This window comes from Numida meleagris, chromosome 3 (assembly GCF_002078875.1).
Source record: "Numida meleagris isolate 19003 breed g44 Domestic line chromosome 3, NumMel1.0, whole genome shotgun sequence".
In the NCBI taxonomy this organism is placed as follows: domain Eukaryota; kingdom Metazoa; phylum Chordata; class Aves; order Galliformes; family Numididae; genus Numida; species Numida meleagris.
Window position 1 is genome coordinate 21822020 of NC_034411.1, and position 23708 is coordinate 21845727.

General features: G+C 39.9%; 1 protein-coding gene across 1 annotated transcript in view; it reads right to left on the minus strand.

Moving 5' to 3' along the window:
- The window catches only part of PPP2R5A (protein phosphatase 2 regulatory subunit B'alpha), a 42009-nt gene extending 18605 nt beyond the window's left edge, over window positions 1-23404 (minus strand). The window contains exons 1-2 of the mRNA XM_021392443.1: window positions 23220-23404; window positions 5055-5251 (exon numbers count right to left, since the gene is read on the minus strand). Of these exons, the coding sequence (XP_021248118.1) occupies window positions 5055-5251; window positions 23220-23370 (348 nt within the window). The 5' untranslated portion in view covers window positions 23371-23404. The remainder of the gene's footprint in view (window positions 1-5054; window positions 5252-23219) is intronic.

Sequence of the window (23708 nt, forward strand, 5' to 3'; positions counted from 1 at the left end):
TATTAATTGTGTCTTTTTTTTTGCTTCATCAGATCACACTGAGTAAGGTACTGCTTTTATCCTAAAATTACACAAAGTAACACCAGCATAAAAAAAAAAAAAAAAAAAAACCCTCACTTTTTTCCTCCACGTTTTCCAAATGCCAATGGAAATACCAAGAAAGCAATTTATGGCTTCATTATTTTACACATTTGTAGCTAGATATGGTCATACCTACATTTTTTCTTCAGAACTATTAGAAGAAAAATTCTGCTTCCCCCATATGAAGACTAGTTTTAAACTACGTTGACACCAAAAGCTTGAGCTTTGTATCAGGCATGAAATACAGCATGACTGATTATGATTTAGACACAGCTCTCTCCACATGTAAGGTAGACAATCCGAAAAATACATCTGAATTTAGAGTTCTTAACTATATTTCAAGATGTTCTTCACTTGTAAGAAAAAACATAAGAACTCCTTACAGTTTTTTTACCTTCCATAATTTCAAGATATTTTAAGGTTTTGGGAAGTCAAGCATATCTAACAATTGTAACCTTTTGATCTAACACAGAGTAACTTTGAAAAACAAGAAAAAATGGTTACTAAGTTACTTTATGTGTGACCTAGTCAAGTCAAATCAATTTCAAGAGAGGAGATTTAAAAGGAGGTTTTTCAAGTATATGCAAGTCTGGATAGAAGACCCATCTTTCAGATGTCAAAAGAAAAATAAATGTCATGTCATCTGCCAAATGCAACACACTAGATTTTAAATCTTTTTAAACACGAACAATAGAGAACATGAAGTTAAATTCATTTCTGCATTTTCTACCGTTCTCCCAAGAACACATTTAGCCCAATTTTTTCAATTAAATTTCAAACTCGTTAGCCTTTTCAATCAAATCTGTTTCAAATAGCTGCTATCCACCCAACCCTACTAAACACAAAAGAAAGAATGTTTGACAGTTTGCAGCAAATGCTGCTGCACCGCTTCCATGGAGTCTCCAAGGTGTTTGAAGGCTCTTGCAAAACGACTTAAAAAGATCCAGAAGTCACCCAGCTGGCTCACCACAGAAGAATCAGCTGCTTCATTAAGCAAGATACAAAGCTATTGCATACACTGACTTTTCAATTCCTCCTATGCCCTTCATTCCATTCTCTGTCGCTGTCTCCTGTTGGTACACATTAAAGCTGCAGACACTGCTGCTCTAGACAAGAAGGTCAATGATGTTCTGTATGGATGGGCATTAGAGCACGATCTCCTAGCTCTCTGCACAGCAGGAAAAAACACTGCAGTTTGTTGATTAGTGTTGTAAACATAAGGGACATGAGTAAAATTGGCTGGGGGAGGGAGAAAATGGGAGCTTGAGAGAACGTGGATTTTCATCAAACCCAAAAACCAAGTCTCGGTTCTGTTACTTGACAATCACTACTCTTATTAGGTATGCGAGAAAGTAATCGGGGAAAAACATTCAAATGCAAATTAATCCCCAACCAAGGCTCACCTGCACCTGCCTGCAAGACTTCTGGTAATGTCTCTTGAAAATGCACCCTTTTATTTCTAGATGCATCTTGCCAGACTTAATCAGTTAACCCTCTAGCACAGAGCTTCAGTTTCTATACAGAATACAACAATTTTGAGACTAAAACAAAGTATTGACTACCAAACATATCTCTGTAGCAGAAAAATAACAACCCTCTCTGCTAGATCTTTAGAAAACTAATGTTACAATTTCCAGAGTATTCAGTACTTCTACTAGTACTTCTACTTCATTCTTAGAAAAATCTTAGAATTAACTGTATGACGTACTAACCAGTGTCCCAGAAGAGCTGATGCAATGGTTTCATTATGTTGAAAATAATTTTGCTTCTGGTCTCATCTGCTTCTTCTACTAATGCCTTGCTAGTAGTACAGATCAAAACTGGTTTAGGTTAAAACTCTCATTATTGTTCCAGAGGCAATTTTTTCTGCATATCCTCTTCTACTATTTAAAACATCCCTTTTCATTCCAAACCAGGGGGTGGGTATTATCCCAAAATAGTGATTTTAAACTTACAAATCATAACAGATTTCTACAGGCTTTTGCAGCTCCATCAGTTTTTACAGAAACCCAGCATTAGCTTTCTAACCCTCAGAAACTTTCGTAAAGTGGCATCTGAAAATGTACCAGTTAAAATGTTAAGATAAAGCATTTTTTATTATTAGTTTTGAAATAGAAAAGAATCCCCTACTTCCCAAGGAAGCTAAACATTTGGAGAGACACCAGATTCAGTTCTCATTTCTCAGCATGCAGGTAGAGATACCTTGAAATTCGGAATACACCGCTGTTAGGATAATCCCGTTTACATTAGATTTCTATGTGCTGGTGGGGAAATGAGGGGAGGCTGGCAGACAAATGAGGATGAAGCAGAAAAGGGCACTGGAGGGACATTCCTGCTATGCTCCCAAACTCGCTATGGGCTAGAGCTTTCAAAATTCCCCCAGTTTTCAAGCTTTTAGTTAGATTCATTATGCCAAACCCTAATTTGCTGTTATCTTCAGAGTACTAGGAAGAATTTCCAAACTGAGAAGCTGCTAGTTTTAGACAACCTAGCAGGGAGGTGTGCTACCCCTTCAAGACTATTTGCATGCCAAATTCTTCCTCAGTTCTTAACCCAAAGACTTTGGCAACAGAATTACATAAAGTCAGGTTGCCTGGGACACCAAAAAATAATTGACAGCAGATGTCCTGGACATCCGCCTTAACAGAAAGACATCTTTGAGACCTTGTTCCATCCTTAGAAGCCTGAAAAGATACCAGTATCATTTCAACCAGTGCTCTGTACCTCAGGATCCAAGCAGAGTAGGGCCAATTACACTAGACACAACTGCGGGGCGCTGGCCCAGCAGCTGTCACAGTACGAGAGCTCACGTGGAGAGCAGGAATGCTAGGAGACCTCCTCACCTGCACAGACCTCGTCTCTGGATATCTGTAAGGGATTGCTGACCTTGCCTCACCAAAACACAGGCAATTCCAATGAAAACTGTGCAAACTGGAGGAAAGTGATCCCAGGCCTAGGGAAAAACAAGGGACTTTGAAAAGAAATTAGCTCTGTTTCTGTCACCGATGCCACTCCAGCTTTTCTAAGGGAATTTCTGTGGTCTGTTCATCCTTTACTACAAGTCAGATGGTCATGGGATTTCACTAAGGTTGATTTCTACTTTTTTGCCTCCAAAACACTATCCTTCAAACTCTGCAAAGAACTCAAATGCTTTTTCCTTTAATGTAATAACATTGAAAACAAAAGCCTGACAAGATTTTTTTTTTTTTAAATCTCATGCAAGCTACAAAGAAAGGCCTCAAACCTGACACACATGTTGTTTGTAGGGATAGGCCCATCCAGGGCTCTTTTGGAAAGCTGGTACTTAGTCCTAATTCATAGCAAAGACCTTTTCTGCTGCCAGTTGCCAGGGAGACTAGAAATACTGTTCAGGCTCGGAGGGATCTTTTGTCTCAAGCTCTGAAAAAGCTCTCACTGAGCATTTAAGGCCTTCTTCATTTTCTGTCATTTTAAGAGAAAAAGGAGATGGAAATTTGTTGGAAAGAAAAATAAGCATCCACAGAGCCCAATCATTTGCACAACAACAATAACCTCAAAAGAACAGCCTAACACTGTATCTCCCAGACAGGGAAACAACTCCAATATACAAGAAAATCTCTTCACCCTTCAACAAGTATGACAGGCTAGTTAGTGTACTCTTTCTTCTAACAAGAGCCTACAGAGGACACACAGACAGAAAAGGGTTCAGGCTTTTTGCCACCAGCAGTGGGGAAAAAAAAAAAAAAAGACGAGGAATAGGTAGACATTCTCTGTCCCTTATGATCTTGGGTAAAAACCATTCAGTATGGAAACACAGCGCCTCTTAAAAAACAATACTACACCAAAAAAAAAGTGTCCTAAATCTTTTGTAAAGCTGAACAACCACCTTGTGAAACTACCAAAACAATTAGAAGAGTTTCAATAATCTGTTTCAACAATCTTAGTCCTTCATTATAATGGTATAATTTCTATGCTTACTTATAGCAAAGACCTTCCATATGAGCTGCTCACAGAAAGAAAATAACATTGAGGGGAAAAAAAAACAGACGTCAATGCTTCAGCATATAGAAAATTATAAAAGCCGCACGCCTTCTGCTTGAAACTGCTCTGCTTACCTACTCAGCAGTTACCTTTGAGGTCAGCATTGTGCATATGTAAGCTTAACCGAAGTTTAGACAACTGTTAGCCTAAGCACTAGGGGATTCAACACGTTGTTTTTACAGTTCAAGTCTCTAGACAAATTAATTTTGGCAACATTCTGAAACATTTTTCAAGTCATTCAGTTGTGCTCCGCGCAGATGAAGTATAGATACATGTAAAATGACTTCAGTAGAGTTTTAAAACGTGTATAAAAAAATCTGGCAATGTCAGCAGATAACAGCCACATATTTTGTTGCTTATTCAACAAGCCATTTGTAGAAATTGCACGGTACAAGTCATTCTGTGGTTTGTAACTCAAGCAAACCACTTAGGCTAACCCAGCACAGCTCTCCAAGGCCCAATCAATACTAACAAACAGCCACATCGTGTATTTACTACATACAGTCAGTTTCTCACACTGATAAACCTTCTTGTTGAAACTAGCACCCACAAAAATCCTTACCAGAAGACTTTACGCCGTCATTCCCCTGACATTCTTAAATAAACAAGGACAGGCAGAACTGAAATATCTCCATTTTCTGAATGAGAATGACCTCAAAGCATATACAAAATGCAAATATCTGCAGTACACCAATTCCTTCATTTTAATTACCCTGGAAGCACTGTATTTAAGTTAATAAATAAAAGATTCAAGTCGTGTTTTTTTCGTTTGTTACTTTTCACAAGCCTTTCTAAATAATCCTGTAAACCAAGTTATCATTAACAAATGATACTGTGTTTCATAAGCAGAAAAAAACAACAGCAATTCTGAGTTAGACGCCATCACAACTGTAAACTGATTCATTGAGAATACTTTATTCAGTTTAGAGCATTCGGTTCCAGATTCTACTTACCATTTTCACTATGTCAGCGTAAGCTGATTCAACAATCACTCCACGATTTGTTGAAACATATTCAACCAGTTCATTCAGTGTTGCTCTCTTAATTTCTTTGCTTTTCAGGTCTGAAACAGAGTCCATGAAGTCAAAGAGAACACAACACTGCTGCAACTTCTGACAAAAAAGATCTTGCTGTTCATTGGAGGTGGCATCTGTAGAAGACAAAAAAGCAACAAACACTGAAGTCCATAAAAGCAAACTCAGGATTTGTAAGATCTGTTGACTGAAGTTGGCATAATCTGCCAGATCTTTAACTGAGGAACGGTATGTCGTATGACCAGCAAATTAATAAGCTAACACTGTGAAAAGAGAAAGATACTGAAAGCATCTAAGTGTGTTACAATGGCTCATCATTCAAAACTTGTATTTCATAGAAGAAATCCCAAATGAATATAAGGCAGCAAATGCATACATAAAAAACAAGTGAATTAACTTTATTTGAAATACGCAGGCTTTAACAAGTACCAACTCTCCCTCACCGAAAGTCACATACACAAGCAGTGCATCATACTAACCCTTCATTCATCCGATTTGTCTCATTCTGTTCCCTAATCCTTTATTATATAACCTGCTTAAAAGCTGTAAAATCAGCTTTGAAGGAACTTTGTCTTTTTTTTCTTTTTTTTTTTTTTTTTTAACCCTGATGTAACATACTTCACATACTTTTGATACCATGTGATGAATGTTTCCCTTGAGAATCAACTCCAATATTTCAAAAGGATTAATCCTGAATTTTGACGCTTTGGTCTAAGTAATTTATTACAGTCTGAGTGTAAGATTTTACAGCTTTTTCGACCTATTAGAGCAATGTGTTTGCCTATGACTCGGCACTTCCATTTTAAAGAGCAGTTTCTCTAATAGTTGATAAGCAAAATTCCTCCATTAGTATTTCATGCTAGCTGCACATCAGGTAGATTACCGAGTAATGTGCACTTAAAAAATATAATACATCCTCACAATACAACTGTTCGAAAGCAGTCATGGTTTTAACTGAGAAACTGGATTAATGTCACAGTGCCCAGCCCAATGCTGAGAGCCCAGGTGCCCTCTGTCTGTTTTTTTGAGTTGCTTGAGTTGTCATGCACCTCTCAGCCACTCCGGCAGCAGAGTACCACCACCTCATCTATCAGTCATCTGGGATTTCAATTGTTCTGGTGAAAAAAAATGTATTCCCTGTTTTATCTAGGACTAAGGAATGCTCTTCCCCAGAAAACTTCCAAGACTTATCTACAGGCAGACTACCTAATCCCTTAGCTTCATTCATCCCCTGCAGTATCTGTTTTATCTTTAATTTAAAGGAAATCTAGAAGACGAGGAAAAGACAATGGCCTTTTAACACTGAATGCTCAAAATCTGAAGCCTCAGTTTAAATGCTGAACAAAAGACAGAAAGATCTCATGCTTCTCTTTATTGTTTTAGGATTATTCTAAATTAGCAAGCTTTGATTAGCAAGGTTTAATTTAACTTTAAGTTAATGACTCAAACATGCCTTGATGATGCCAGTTCCTCAAATTTCTCACCAAAATCACCTTCTACTTTCAACAGTCAACAGTGGTTTTAATATAACAAACAATAATAATAATCTGATAGAATCCTTCAATTTCCAAGCAAGCAAAGAAGCTATTGCTATAATGGACTAAATGCAAAACCTCCAGTGTTTGCTGAGTCTTGGAAGTTCCAGTATCAGAACGTTGTACCATTTTCCTCTTTGTCATCTGACAGTGATGGTCCTATCAAGTGAGCACAACAACTTCATGGAGCTTGTGGGAAAGCTGGCGGTTATTACTCCCTCATAAAGAACAATCCATACTATTGCATGGCAATTCTGATATTCGAACCATTTCTTTTGAAGAAAAAATTGCAGAATATGCTTGTTGCTCTCAGGTATCAACAAATTGCACAATAGCAAAGACATGAATCGTTCCTCCATGCAAAATAATGAGCATCAGCTGTAAAAACATTTGTAAGTTACATAACATTTCAGCTCAGATCTTCTAATATTCTGCAGCGGATTGCATGAGTAAGTGCTGTATCATAGCAACAAAGCAATAACAGTGACATGCTGAGGAGAAAATCCAAAAAGCTGAGCTAAAGGAACTGACACAGGACGCATTTCTTCCTGATAGTAACCCCAAGCGCACAGCCAGCCTCAGACAGGACTCGCATCTCCTCTAGCTCTGCCTCTCTACAAACCCAGCTGTACTCCCCGTTAGCCCAGCAGCGAGAAGCAGCACACGATGTGTTTGGTTGACGGTCAATAAAATGAAGTTTCATTAACCAAAATTTGAAGTTTCAAAAAGCAGCAGATGTCATCTGAACACTCCCAACGGTGGTGAAAACAAACTCAAGACCTAACGTTGAAATCAAGTAATAGGAATTCAGAATAAATAATTAAATCACTTATTACTTTCCCTCAAATCTCAAAGAAATCTCTGTATTAGCCACTTTTATTTAGGTATTAGAGGAACAGAGATTGTATTTCTCTGACCACACATCAGTCCATTCCATTAGCAATCCAATCTAGCTCAGTTAGGCATTTCCCCAGATGAAAAAAACAGTTCATTTATCAGTTTTGTTCCTTGTACGACTCAGAACCAAACCGAAGGAGGTATTTTCTTCTACACGTACATCTATTTCCCACAATGACATGGGGAAATCATATAACAGTGACATCTGCAAGAGATAAAAATGATGTGCAACCAGCATAACAATTAAGGTAACAGGACAGGCAGCTCTGCTGGATCGGCATTACCTGCCTGCACCAGCGCAGGCCTTGCTTGACACACAGCACATGTATCCCAGGAATGTTAGGAGAGGTGCCATGGTAAGCCCGGTCAGCCCCTAGGGATGTGGGAAAGCTCCTTTGTCAGATAGCCTCCTGACCTCCTCCAGCCTTGTCTTGAACTCCGTTTACTACCTCAGCACAACAGAAGCTAGACACAACCTTACCACAATAAAGTCATGTTGCAACAGTATATTCCAGTTCTGTGAATGAAAAACTGTGCCGCCATAATTGCACCACCACCAGAGCCTGTACTTTTAGTAGCTTAACAACCAGCAGGATGATTTTTAAACTAGTTTCAATTTAAATTCTGTCAAGATTTGTATCATCCATCTGAAGTTAAAGACAGCTGCTTACCCTAAGTAACGTGAGGGCCACACACTACAACACAAGTTTAAAGTAGGCAGTGGATGCTTCAAGAAAATAACCCTGTTGGCAGGCTGTATTTTGAAGTGACAAAATGCAACAAAGCATGAACTCTATTACCAGCACATCCCAAAACTGTTGGAAAAGTCACTTGAGGGTAGGAAGGAGTGAAGGAAGGAAGCAAAACACAAGGGACTCTAAAGTAGAAAAACAGAGCAAAGACATTTAATCCTGTTTAGAAGAGTGTCATGACACATACATTAATAATAAAAACCAGAAAATGGCCTACACAACATCTGATCCAGGTGATCAAAATCCAGTTGCCTCAGCTTTATTTTCTAGAGGCTGCATGGCAGAAGCATGAGTTAGGAAATTCTTTAAATGTGTTCCTATATCCTTTGAAAGGCTGTCAGTAGATTGAGGTTCTTGGGAAGGCAGTAATGAAATTTTAGGCAACTAAGGAAAGCGAATTCTTAATCAGATATGATGGCAGAAAATCCTGAAGACAAAACCTTCTACCCAATACCAAAAAAGCCATTGTAAACTATGATTCACTTTAACTGTGACTTTTTAAGGACAGTCACTGCCTCTGATCGTTTGCATGACAGATGTTAAAGTGAGCTTGTAACTGATGGAAATAGTTAACTTGATCCTCGCGCTCCACAGCACTGAAATCCTCAGCCTCTCTCTACTATTTACTAACGATTACAAACAGTAGCCACAATACCTCTAAACCAAGTGCTTTAATATTTGTGAGGTTAGCAACCTAAATCTGAGCATGGAGTACTGAGTTAAAAGGTAATATATGTATTTATTTATATTTAAGGAAGACCCAACAAAAATATAGACAGGAAAAGAAACTTGACAAACCCTGACCGACCTCACTTAACTAGAGAGACAACCATCACTGTATCACTAGCCGGGGAACTACAGTGACATCTTCCCACAGTATGTTTATTTCATATGTTTACAGGCACTTCTCCTGGAAGGAAAAGAAAGATACTTCTCCTTTCTCAACATAATTGTTTATCCAAGACCTCCTGTGCAAAGCCAGGGAACTTAACACAATCCTTGCTTCAGCAGAAGGCAGGATCCAAACCCGCAAAAGCTCCCCTCCCAACTACACAAATTGGAAATTCAAAAAACTTATTTTCCCAGGCTGTGCAAAATAAACTCGCTACGTGCAGCTGTACTCAGTAGCAGAGGGATTTGCAAACAAGGAATGAAGCCCTAATGATACGATACATCAAGAGACGCACACATACTGTGGGACATCGTGCTCGGCTTTTTATTTCCTCACCTCATTAGAATATCAACATTGTTGTGCAGTCTGCTCTTTCCAGAGCAGAAAGAGGCTATTCCGGTAAACTCTGGTCTAACCCATGTAAACCAAGCACAGGGAGTTCTGCCTAATATCACTTTAAAATTTATTTTTGTCTTGTGAAGTTCTTGTGGGCGCTATTGTCGCAATCTCCTGAAGCACCTGAAAGGCTGGAGCGCCAGTGTTTATGTTACAGGCATGGCAAGACATCATTAACAGTTTTGATGCAATTGATGTTACAAGAGGGGACAGAATATACTTCCCAGTTCTCAGAAGCCTACGCCTGCAGCTTGACAGGCAGCAAAACGGCTGGCTGACAATGACAAGGAGAGGTCTCTCTCCCCACTCCTCCCTTGTCATATACTCATCCCTTCTCCTCCTTTGCTCCCAGTCACAGCTATCCCTCAACACCGGCTCTGGAACTTGTCAGACCCTTCTGTGAGCTGCTCTAACTCAATAACATGGCCATATTAGTGAAGTTAAATGGCTTCTGGAGGGGTCTGATGATCACCAGATCTAGCACAAGGTTAGAGATGGAAGCAGAAACTCCTCTCAGCTGCGTGGAGCCGTTAGTTCACCACCTCACTTGTAACCATATCCTCCAACTTCACGGGTATGAGATAACTGAAAAAAATAAATATAAATTCTCCCCCTCCCTTCCCCCAGAAAGAAAAATTTAAGCTCCATTTTAATGAAAGATGCAGCCCCTGTACGAACTCTCGCAGCATACTTTGCTATACTGGTAGTCTAAAATGCTCCTTCACTATGTCCTTACATCTGTAAAAGACATTCCCACAATTTCAGCTTTTGGTAGCTCAGCAGCCCAGCCACGGCCACTCAGACCAGAATTATGCACCACGTTGGGTATCCAAGGAATCCTGTCATCAGTATTTTCTTTTTTTTTTTTCCCCCATCTAGAATTACGTTGCCATCTAAGGAATAAGTGCCATTTCTTAACAGACTAGGGTTTTTTGTTTCCGTCTTTGTTTTTTTTTTTTTAATTCAGAGTTCAGCAGCATACCCATTCCAATTACCCATAGCCCTAGAGTAGTCTACAGGTCTTGCTGGAATTCTGGAAGGAGTTCCCGTGCATGTTTTCACTAAACAGAGCTCAGATTTGCAAGTCAGGTAAGGGAATCAGATAGAACAACATTATGTATCTTAAGAGTTAACAAGCTCTCTTCATGAGGAGGAGGAGGTTTGGAAGATAATGAAGCAGAACACCATTCTCAAACATTATGTTAGTAGGAAGTCCGTACCACATACAGGAGATAGCCAAAATAAAGATTTGCCATAGAACTGAAGGTACAGAAGGCACATTGATCGATCCTGTCTGGGACGTGTATGCGCACACAAACACTTAACCCCTCCATTTCAGAAATCCAAAGGACTGCAAAGGAGCAATCGAGGCAATGCGCTGAACTGCAGCTTCCACCACTTACAGATAATCTATTCTGCAGATGATCATCAGGCAGGACTTGCAAACAGATCCACGTGAACATTACTTTAAAAATATAACACAACACCCTCCTATTTGCTCAACTGTTCCCAGAGCATGCATTTTATCCAATTGAATGCACACCATTCTCCAAAGAGTTGTGCAAAAAAAAGCAACTAATATGCTTAAAAGTTAAATTAAATTAAATAATCTTAATTTCTTTTCGACTAGCTAAGAAATCACAAGTTTTGCTTATTAGAATACTGTGAATTTAAGATTAACTCCTTAATATGTCCTATGACAAAAAGTAACTTAAAAAAATCTCACACGAAGTGAAACTAGATAATAGCCTACGCTGACTTCTATTCATATACTTTATTCTGGCTTACAAAGCTCACTAAGAATTCTAGGCTATAGAAAATGTTGAAGTTGTTTACTGAAAGCACTACTCGAAAGCTATCTTCTGCCCAATACCAGCTCTGCTTTGCAGTAAGTCTCATCTGCCACCCCATGTGGCCAGCAGTTGACCTTAACAAATCAGTTCAGAAAATCTGAAAAGCCTATGCTGATCCAACAACATCTGTCACAAATTTTCTCTGACATGACTCCTTGGAGTGATAGTAAACTAAAAGTATCTCCTATCTAAATTGTTTCTACCGTCTTCCAAGCATTCTTATAATCTCATATGGCTAAGACTTCTTACCACATTAAATCCCTTGACTTTAATGAGAATTTGACTCAACCAAGACACTTCAGACAATAAGAAAGTACCCAGCTGAAGTGCTTTCGTATTTAATAGCCCTATTTCCTACCGCTTAATTACAGAAGGCAACATGCAAACAGATGCAGAAAGTAATAAACTATTCACACGGTCCCCAAAAAGTTAAAGATAGCAACACTGTAGTGACCAGACTTGCCACAATTCATCTCATTTTTCCCATAACATTCTCAAAAAGGAGAATTAAAACCATACTGATTCCTTAAACAAAAGATAGATGGATGTGTGTGTGTGTGTGTGTGTGTGTGTGTGTGTGTGTGTGTGTGTGTGTGTGTGAAAAAGAAAATCTACAAAACCAAACGTCATATAAACCACTGGAATGGGAAAGCGGATCATCCTACCATCCTGAGCTCATCATTGACAAAATGCACAACATGAACCCTACAAACATTTCCTCAAGAGCACGACCTGTTGAAAGTCAGTTACATGCAACAAATAGCTCCACAAAACCAAAAACCAACAAAACCTAAAAAATATGCATGTATATATATATACACATTGATATACACACACACATATACGGCTGATGACAGGACACAGTTGAACCTATGTTGTTTATAACAGAAATTACCAAGAAGCTGAGGAATTTGCATGTGGTTAACTGCATGCAAGCTTCATTCAGAGTGATACTATGAACTTTGTACAGTTGAAGTACGTGTTTTCACAGACCAGTTATGCTACTCTTCTTGAATTTGAAACCAGCTTTCTTACATGGGTAAGACAACTACCATGTTCCCCAGTGAGTTCACTTGTTGGCATACACTGCTACTACATTTGCTGCATTAATTTAAAAAGCAGCAAGCAGTGGTGATGACTGATCACATGCCCAGATGGGCTTTTCTTGAACTTACCCAGAGGCTCCAGGAGTTCAGCATTCTCTGCTTCGCGTAAGCCCAAATAATGGTTTTACTGGCTTGGTGAAGGTGGAACAGTTCGTGACTATTATGTAATCTTAATCTTAAAATAATTTAGAATAGGAAGCCTGCTTCTTTAAGTAAGACAATGACAAACTAAAGGGCGATAAACCTCATCACAGAATTAACACACACAGCCAGATCATTAAACTGGGAAATAAGGGTAAGTAAATGACTTTTGGAATGGGAAATTTGTATTTGGAAGGCAAGAAGATGGGACAGGATTGATAACATGAACTACTTTCCCAAAACAAAAAACACAAATAAATAACTTTTGTTACATGGAAATGTAACACGCATTCCTCAGCAGCAACAATTGCACATTGGTGTGTGAGGGGCAATGCTGGCCTGAAACCAGGGCATGGGGAGGGCCCACTGCAGTGCGCACTCAAGTTATGGTAAATAACTGTATGTTTTTTGATGTATTGGCTAAAAACAGTTCTGCGAACACAGGACTGTTTTGATAAAGGAATTTGAGAGTAGGTTTCAAGGCTGCCAAAAAAAAATCATCAGTTTATATTTGCGATTCTGTTTTCAGTCAACATAAATTACGTTACCTGAGAATTTTCAAATGGAATGTATAGAGTTGCAATCAGATATTCAGCTCAAAAATTTGATCACGTCTCTTTACCAGACTTCTGTAAGACCTCTCTTACCAGAGAAAAATATCCCTCACCTCACAACCCTGTCTTATTCTTTGGCAGTACATACATTTGTAAAGAATTATTGTCAAGGATGAAGCACAGGAAGAGTGAAATTTCATCAGAAATCTCAGACAAGTACCTTGAGAGCTCACTGACCTTTGCAGCCACTGCCATCAGACCGGTCTGGTGCACTACTGTCACAAAAACAGGGTCACATAGCTCACTAGTTTTATCGTTTTGTTGCTCTCTTTTTTATGTTTTAATAAAAATACTAAAAATAAAGTAAGTTTCATTAATTATACACATTATTTTATATATATTACAAAAGTAATGCCTCCTATTCTAATATTTTGGCCCACGATGTCAGAGCCAGATGTTGTTGGTACTGCAGAAGAGGTTGAACCTTCCCACTAACATTCCGTTACACGTTGTTGCCATGGGACAGATGGCAGCAGAGGGGCAGTCTGACAAAATAGTTCCTGACACAGGAGCACATACCATGGTGTGTCACTGAATTTTCCCATGCAGAAAAAATAGCACCCACTGACAGTTATTGATCCTTTCTGAAATTTATGGAGACCAAGCAGAGGATGTGAGCACAGTGAGGTGGTGGGTGGTGCATATCAGCAGTGCCCACAGTGGGTCAACTCTGCAGGTGCAGTGTTATGAGCACAGCATGCAGGCTCTTGTTCATCTCTGGCAAAAAAACAAAGCTAATGGTGGTGACTATGTTGACGAACAGTTTTTTGTAGCTAAGAATTTGCTTTATCAAACAGTTACTGCGTTCATTGTATCTGTTGTAGTTTCCATGAAAATAAATATGAGGTGTTACTTTCAGAGCGACCTAAATATTTGAGGCCTAAGACAATTCCTTTTCACTGAATATGACCCTGGCAAGCCAAAGCATTGGGCACTCATGCCCTATAGAAAAGGAAAGCGAGCATGAACCAAGTCTCTGAGACAGCCAAATCCGAAAGATGAGAAGGGAACAATCACTGTGGTTCTGCTGGTTCCTGAAACGCGCACTGCACCAAAGTACGAGAGCCGCTGTCAGCTTCACAACAGACTTTTATAATTACACTTCCTCCCAAACACAAACAGTCGCTTTTAATGAAATGCTGTTTATTTAAATCTATGTGTTTGATACAATGTAGGATTTTCATATGTCATTTTGAAGATGCAAAACAACCCTTGGTGACGTGAAGACCAGGAACTGTTTCACATCTCCCCTGCTTAGAATTAAAGAAATAATGGGAACACTGTGCTCACTGCTTCCCCCTCCTTGAACAGCTGCACTTCTCCATACGTCCACGAACCACAGTATAAAGCTATCGGGAAAGCAGGTGACAAAGTGGTATGCCACACCAAGTACAAACTTCAGCTCAATAACCACTATACAGTGCAGCATTAACAATATCCTCAAATTCACAAAAACAAAGCTTTGCTTGACCAGAAGCTCCAAACGAATTCATTTGCACCTTGTAAGCTTAAAAGGATAGAAATTGTGTTTACTATTTGAATAAGGTCCCCTTTTATTAACTTAAATGTACTTAAATGCCTACTTTCTTAACTTCTTCCCCAGTCAATTGTCTGCCTGATCCAACAAATTAATTTTTGAATACAATGCTGAAGTTACTCAACTAAGTCATGTCAGTTTTATGAATCAATTCTCCGAAAGCTGAAGAGATGCTCTTATCATTATCACACTGTAAAATCAATGCTGAGTGCAACACAAAACTATCTTTCTTTGCAAACCAAGGGGGTAACTGTTAAACATTACTGCAAGAACTACAGAATCTCATTTTACAGTTAATTTAGCACTTACGCTATTTTAAGCATGTGAAGGGGACATATAGGGGAGTAATGTAAAAGGAATAACAAGGAAAAATCTCCTCTTTCTTTGATTGCCTTTGTAAACCAGGGTGGAAGTTACAGGTACTGGAGTAATTCCTTGCATAAATACACACTTTAATAATTGGTAAACTTGGGTTTCTTAATTTCTCAGACAAATAAGAAGATACTTAATAATGATATAAGTGTTAAAGTAGGAAGAAACGAAATTAAACTAGACTGGAAACAAAGGTGAAATCCTGGTTTTGCTGCAACTCCCACTGACCTCAAAGAGAATAAATCATCATCTTGAGCAAGCAAACATTCAAGCACTTGCAGGATCTCTTTACCCATTTCACTTAAACTAAGCATTCAGTTGTATACATGAAAGGCCAAAATACTTTTTTTTTTTTTCCCATTTTATAACCATGTTCTTTCTACCAAAAGTGTAAACATCAAGCATCCAATAATAAGGGATTTATCCTACACCTCAATCTATTTCCATTTGGCAAAATCTCACTGCTGTTTTTAAACTCTACTCAAATCATTTTGATGTACTGAGTTTATTTTGCTCCCGCTTCCTCCTACTCCTAAGGGAAAATCCTCAGAAATACAAACCATTAAACCTTCTCCTTCCTGACTGCATTGTGGGACCCAGCCTATGCCTCTCTAGGAGGCTCTGACATTTACATCGTAATCTTGCATCTCAAAAGACTAATAAGTGTTTGCCTACAGAACCCAACAATGCTAAAATGTACAATTGCACTTTGCATACGTAATTCAAAACCTAAGAGCAGTTCTCATCACTTCTTCCTGTTACATACAGATGGGACCAAAATTTATGCTGCTCAACGGGATTTCAGTCTTACTGTGTAAGTGTTATACTCCTACCCCCTATTTTAAGTAAGCACTGAATTTATTAGAAACATCACAGAGTTTTCAAAAACCTTAGCCCACTATTCCGGAATAAAATAAAATAAAAGCTTTCCTTTTAATTGCTTTTTCTTCCAAAGTTTGACTTGCTTACGCAACAATGCACCCTGCTAACTCCCAACTACAGCAATGGCAGACACAAAGCTGGTTCCCCCTCATAGTCAGACAAATTACTCTGACTTTTTATCCCTGCTTTTCTTCGGATCAGCTTTCCTGGCCCATGCTACATAATCCTTCTCCAAATTTACTCACCCCACCTCCTTTCTCAGTTCTTCTGAGAAAATGTCTTTCGCTATTTCTTTCCCTTTTACTCAGAGCTTGTCAATACTTCAAGTATGCTATGGGCCCATGTACACCAGTTCCTTTCAATCAGTAATTTGAAAAAGTAAACCTGAACATATTTAAAGTTTTCCTGCAACGGTAGGGAGTAGTTTTAATGCCATTAATTCTTGAGAGTTTAAAAATCACTACCAGAACTAGAGAATCTTCATTTTGCAGCACCGTTCTTGAATGTATATGTGTAAGTATACTATTTGTCATCACTTGTACCTCAACCTCCCAGCTCCACTGCAAAATTCACATTTGTGTTGGGAATCCTATCATATCAACGAGACTGACAGCGATCAGTTGAGAAACAACAGCAAAGTGAGGGAATCTGAAACAAAGAACAAGGCAGAAATCCTCTTCCAGTGACAGCCACACAACACAACAGCACAGACTTCAAAAACCTATAGCCCTTCCCTTTACCACCTTCATGGCAGCAATGCATGCTACTGCTTTAGCAGGCAAGGGGTCACCTGACTCTGCTCAGACTGCTTCGCTTTCCACAACCTCAACATCCTTACAGTACTACACCCTAGCATTTTGCATTGCCATTCAGGAAAGCATTTTTGGCCTCACTCCCATTCTCAACCCAAATGTACTGCAGCCAGAAGCAGCCTCACAAAACACAACGACTGAAAGCAAATTTCATCCTCTAATCATGGTAGCTGCAGTTATGTTTTGCTAACGTTTACATTCTCAAGTTATGAGTCTCATTTGATGAACCAACTTCATTCGCAATCAGTTCCTGATTTATCAAGCAAAAATCCTACACTCATGAAACTTCAAGACTGATTCTTCAGAGTCACAGGTGGTTTTCAAAACTCCTTGGTTACAAAGCAAGACTAGGAAGAAACTAGAAATGGATGTTATTTCCAGGAAGCTCCACAGCCAGCCTCTGACCGAACAGGAGTGCTAAGACTCTAAATTCCAGACTTGGTGCACCTGCCAGACAGGAGCTAGCCTCAGTTGTAGACCCTTCTGCCCTCTCTTCCCACTTGGCATCTCTAGCCAGCCTGCTGCTTCTCATTCCATACCACCATCTGCAGTACACTTGCGGGTTTAGAGCTCAGGACTATTGTTGTGTTTTTTTTTTTTAATCCTGACTACGTATAATGTATTTTTACTCTAGCCTTAGAAACAGTTTGAATTGTTTTTGCTGAAACTAAGAAAAATCAGCTTGAGGAACAGTTCCAAATCAAACTGTCCATACTTGGCATGGAAAACTTCAGTTCAAAGAGTTCAGCAAAGCTGCAAGCAGCTAAGAGTAAGGTCTCGTGAAGGAAAACTGCTGGCAATTTAACTAAGAAGAGTTCGGCCTTTAAGTCAAAAGTATACCACTGAGAGCGAGCGTCAGCTCAGCAAAACTTAACAGAAACTACTTCAGTGACACTGTGGTAAAAATCAATGATTCAAACATTAAAATAAGCTGTCACTGTTGGTCCAGTTTCTGGAAGAGCGTTTTGTCGAGACAGTCTTATACAATAGAAGTTATTCACCACTTATTTGTCTAGTTAGCCTGTGGTTCCAACCTTCAAAGTTCACACACTGTTATGAGACTACATATGCAATTTTTGCCTGCTGGATTAAAACAGGAGTAGGGACTACAATGGCACAAGTTGAATTTTACACTCTTCCCAAGGGAAATGTCTTGTCTCATAACCCCACAACACACACCCCTTCTATTCTGAAAGAATATTAATCTGTTCAGAACAGTTGGTACAGTGCCTTTTCAAAAACACCAAACAATTTTAAGGTAGATATTAAAAAGAGCTGCCGACGGATGTAATCTTCTTTTGATCAGACAGCCAGAGCAGTAAGTAATTCCATTTGTATTTCCTACAGCAACTACCATTAAATGCAGCACCTGCAAAACTAATATGTGACTAAACTAGAAAGCAACGAATATGGAAAAAGAAATGTGATACTAAGCTGGCACACAGAAGATGTGAAAGATTTAAATAGAAAAGTTCATGTGAAGACTGTCAATAGGCTCTATATTTAGGAGTTGCTCTTGATGGAAGTATATTCTAAGACCAAAAATTCAAGTCTAAGGATAAAAAAGGTCAATTTGTAAAGAATTAAAGACCGAATGTTCCACTCCATAAACTAGAAACAGTTCCTTAATACAGGAAAAAAAATTAAACAGTCCATTTTTAATGGAACTACATTAGACTATTAAAAGGAAAAAAAAAAACCCTTTGATCTCCTTTAGCTATTACAGGCTGTCTACTTTTCAAGATTGTAACTTCACTAAACAGAAGTTCTAACTGCCTCATTGTGTGCCCTGTTGAGACTGTATCTAGGAGTTAAATGAAAATTCCTCACTGAACATCTTCACCCGAAATTACCTCTTAAGGAAAAGCATAGCTGGGAAGATCGTAGCTGCAAGTGGTGCTGAACACAGAAGGTATAGGAGGGGGCACTACAGAGGAGGAATTAGCATTGAATTATCAGGGATTTAAAAAAAACACCACCACAAAACAGCTCAAGCTCGAGGGACACACAACTGCCTTTAATTTACAAATATTTGTTAGGGCTGTAGTAGAAGCAAACCATTCTAAACTTTCTGAAAGGCATTTTCCTTTCGGGAACAAAGGCAACTTAATGTTGGTATGAATCAAATTCCTTTCAGCTGTTTTTAACTCCACTTATTTTTGTCACTCTGAAATACGCACTGGATGACTCAAAGCATCAGAAGTTTAAGGTCCAAACTGCCCCTGCTGGATTTAATAAGATGAAAAGTGTACCCATAAGCAAGCTTACTTATTAGGCCTTCACATAATGTTTCCACAAAAGCTTAACTTGAACACCGCATCTGGTTTTCAGCCAAATTCAAGCTCTTGCTAGATAGTTTAAATAAGGAAAATACTACTGTTAGCACCTATTTGGAACCCTGTATTTGGATGCTACAACTGCCTACCAGAAGGACTTTTTACAAATGTCTTATCCCAATCTACTTCACTACCATAACGTGCAGTCCCACAGAGATTCCTACAACCATCCCCAGCCTACAGCTGACAGATTTTTGGACCAGCTTCCAGCTGTTCTGCAGCAAGGGCCAGAGTTTTCTCTGTGGGGAGACGGTTTAATTTGGAAGCGAATACTAAGAATTTCTTTTAATAGTTTTGTTCTTTACGCGTGATATAGGAAATAAGCCTGTTTATTCATTGCAGCGGTACTCGACATCTTTGGTAACAGGAAAAAGGTACACTTGCTTTACAGCCTGACAGACCATACTAATTCTGCTACATAAAAGCACCAAGCTGTATGTTTTTAGTAAGACCTTTTTCTTTCATTACTTCTAGGTCCCGTTTTCCACCTGTATTTCTACGTACCTCAAAGATCATAAAATATGTGTAGTTTTATTGCCATTAGTCAGACTGAGTCCCAAGGTCAGGTTATTTTCTTTTCTCCAGCAATGAAGCTAACTGCACATGCCCTCACAGCCTTCCAAAACAAGTCACTAGTGAGACAACACTACCACTCCTTGCAATGGTAAAAATAACACATCCTCCACCACATTTCTTTAAGCCCAACACTCTTGGGATTGCCCACTAAGCAGCAAAATCCTGCTGCTAGCAAGCACGTTATTCTGGCTGCAGATTTGCAAAGGATTTCTATTAAGTAAACCAGAAAGTAAAACATGAAAAGGAGCAATTTCAGTACATCACAGGTCTTCATTTTTATTTTTTTAACTTCTGAATCTTCAGTCTTGCTTATACAGCTTAAGCACTACATTGAAGTGCTGGTCTCCTGCATTACAAATACAAAGAAAGCTTAACTGAACAACACATTCCTCACTCATTTTGTGTCCTAACATCAGTCAGGTTTTCTAGAGCTTTTATCTAACAATGATACGCAAAATCACATGAATAATCTGAATGCTAACAACCAATAGGAAGTGCTGCTGCTCTCTCCTCAACCTCCCAAACAAACTCCCTGAAATTACAAGTATGTACCATATGGGACTTCTGCTTGCCACAGATACAACTTCTCCTAGCAGTGACATCACAAGCAGCCAAATTAAGGAATTCTTGTATTACACGGAAGCAGCACGATTAACTCCAGAATGATGTAAATAAGAACATATTTCTACAGGCTTGCAAACAGCACTACTTAGACCCCTACGAAAGAGCGCTACACGATCTGATCTGTCCATATTAGTAGCAAACAAGAAATAGTCCCTAGATGAAAGGAGGGAAAAAAATCTATCCAGGATGATGTTTGGTAAAGTGAATGGTTATTTTTTATCCTTTCTTCTGGAACATCCTTCCTCCCAGTATTAAAAAAAAAAAAAAAAAAAAAAAAAAAGTATACAGGTATTTTAGGCCAGTCTGACAAACCAACCTGAGAGCTTTAGAGAACTTTTTATTGGCTCGACAGTTATCAATCGGTACAAATCAAACAGTGTATTTCACAGTAGTGCAGTATCAAACTACTTTTCATCTACAAAATGCTACTTTTCTCCCAGCAGAGGCTTCAAACATCCTACATTGAACCATTTAGTTGAAGACATCTGGAAAAGCAAAAAGTCTCAAACTAATTTCTTAAGTGTGTGCTGAGCACCCTCGGGCATCAGGATAATGACTGTACTTTCCTTTTTCGGCCCTTCCCTGAGAACACAGGCTACTCAGCTGGTAGATGACACTACAGCATCACAACTATTACTGAATCTCACACTGGCTTTAAAGAATAAAGCAGAGCTTCATCTTCCTGAGACATAAGTGATTACAAGAAGTTTCACAAAACCGTACATTTATGGAGAACAAACACTTTTCTTCTGTTAGTTCTTTTGGTTTGGGGCTGAGGGAGGTTCGAGAGGGGAAGGCAAAGAGGATGGTAGAAGCGAAGGGGAGAAAACACCTACATCCATAGCTACATTTGCACCAAATCTAAATTCCCATTATATGCAAGCATCACATGTCCTAGGGACAAAGCATGCAGCAGAACGCTGCCCAACTTTCTGATACAGGGCTAATTGGGATGCTGTAACTCCTAGAAGCATATTCACCCTTTGTTTTCTGAAGCAGATTTGGAAGACAAGACTCTAAATGTAAACCATAAACAAAGACAGCTGTGATCTTCCTTTAAGAATTTAAGGCAATTCAAACTACTATAGAACTCTGCTTAACTGAACACATTCCTGTGATAGTTTACGGCCTCAAATTTCTAAACACTCAAGCTGCTGATGCCATGCAAACGTTCTCCACACAGTAAGCAAAAAGCTGTAAAACCGCACTCACAAAACTTGAAGACTTAATCATACACAGTTTAATTTTTTATGTTGAAGTCCAGCAAAAAAATGTAAACGTGGGTATTTTGCTGATTGGAGCTGGAAGTACTCCCTGCCTGAAGTATGCACGCTTTGCTGTTTGCTGGATCAGGACCCAAACTTTCTGAAGTCTGCCACCTATGTGTGATATTTATCAAGTGCTTTTATGAGGTCCCTGGAGCGGCTTTATTAAAATGATCTTTGAGGGAAATAGGCTGTCGAAACAGCACGTGAATTAGTCTTTCTTTGTTATTAAGAACAGGCAGAAGTTTAGTTGTAGCAACAGCAGAAACTGAATCGTGATTTCAAAGAAATTGTTTTGGTTATAAACCATATATCAGGCTAGAGCACTGAGATAGGAAAGAGCTTCACAAATAAGCACCACCAAGACCAGCTCTCTTGTTTGAGCAATAACGTGCACAGCCACTGCAACAAACAAGATAAAAAATAATTCTGGTGCCACCTTCCTGCCCAAGCTTATTTGCACTTAATATTATTTTTGCTGATGGACAGATTCATGATCACCTAGCATTTAGAAGAAGCAAGAAAATGTCTTGAAATATTATAGCCATGACTGTAAAATCCACAAAAATCAAACAGGAAAAGAATTAGTTAGCATCTACGACTAAATTTAAGTTGCCCATGCTGCACTCAGCTTTCAGACATTGGCTGCAAATAATTAGAGATTTTTTTTCCCCATCATGTGATGTGGCTTCAGAAACCTGGAGATTTGATTTGTTGGGTAACGTTAAGGGTAAGGTAATCTCACCCTGATTTTCCAGGTCCTTGTTAAAGACTTTAACAAGTTTATATTCTCTGCCTAATCGCTATTTTTCTAATTTTGACAAGCAATACACAGAACTTTAATGAGGCACTGAAAGGTGTGGAAGGCTGCCATTAACTTCCGTTTCATTTTTGCTATCGCAAACCCTGCGCTTTCCGATTTCAGTTTCAGAACAAAGGATAAACTCTTCATCACTGATTTTAATGTCAACATCTAAAATCCTCATTCACTGCGCGAACGCTCCCGCACAGCAGGGAGACGAGCCCCGACCGTTACAAGGCAGGCAGCGAGTCACCCACACCCCGTCCCGAAGAGGTGGCAAGGAACACGCGGGCCAAACGCAAACTCTCTCCGCTAACTCAGGACGTTATGTCACAAGCAGAGTTCCTCCTGCAAACCCCCCGTGGGAGGAGCCACCATTCGCTCCTGGGCTGTAGTATTCAATCTCCTCGCTCCTAAACTCAGCTTACCGCTCGCATTTCGTGCGGCAAGACCTCTCCGGGAGCACCTGCCCTGCCAACGCTCGCTCCTACGTGACCCAGAGAAGGGGAGCGAGGTAGTGGGGTCAGTCCCCGGGACAGCAGGCGACAACCGCCCCGTAGGACGCTTGTTTACCGGGGCACAAGCACGGACCGCCAAAGCGAGCCCATGAGCGAGGAGGACCCGGGGGAAGGCAGGGGGAAACGGGCCGGGGGCACCTGTACGGGAATAGGGCCGCGGGGGGACCGCAGTACCTTTGAGCTGGGGCAGCGGCGAGAGCTCCACCTGGCTGCTCTGGCTGCGGAACTGCGAGGAGCCCTGCGAGCGCTTCTGCCTCTGAGCCTTGCGCACCGATTTCCGTGTGAAGCCATCCACTTTCTCCGCGGCAGAGATGGCCGCCGACATGGCTGGGCGGTGAGGCGGCGCAGGGGGACGTCGCTCTCCAGAAGCATATATTAAAGCGGAGGGAGAAGCGGGCGAGCAAAAAATGGGGCTCGGAAGGAAGGGAAAAAAAAAAAAAGAGAAAAAAAGAAAGAAAGAAAAAAATAGCTTGCTGCCCCCGCGCACAGCCCGGGACTGGGGCGGCCGCCCGAGGGGACGCGCTCCGTGCTCCCGAGCCTCCTGGATCCGGGCTGCGCCTGGCTCCCGAGTTCCTGCTTCCCTCGCAATTTCCTCTCCGCGCCGAGCCGGCTCCAGGGGAGTCGGGGGGGGAGCGGAAGGGGGGGGAGGAAAAGGAAAAACAA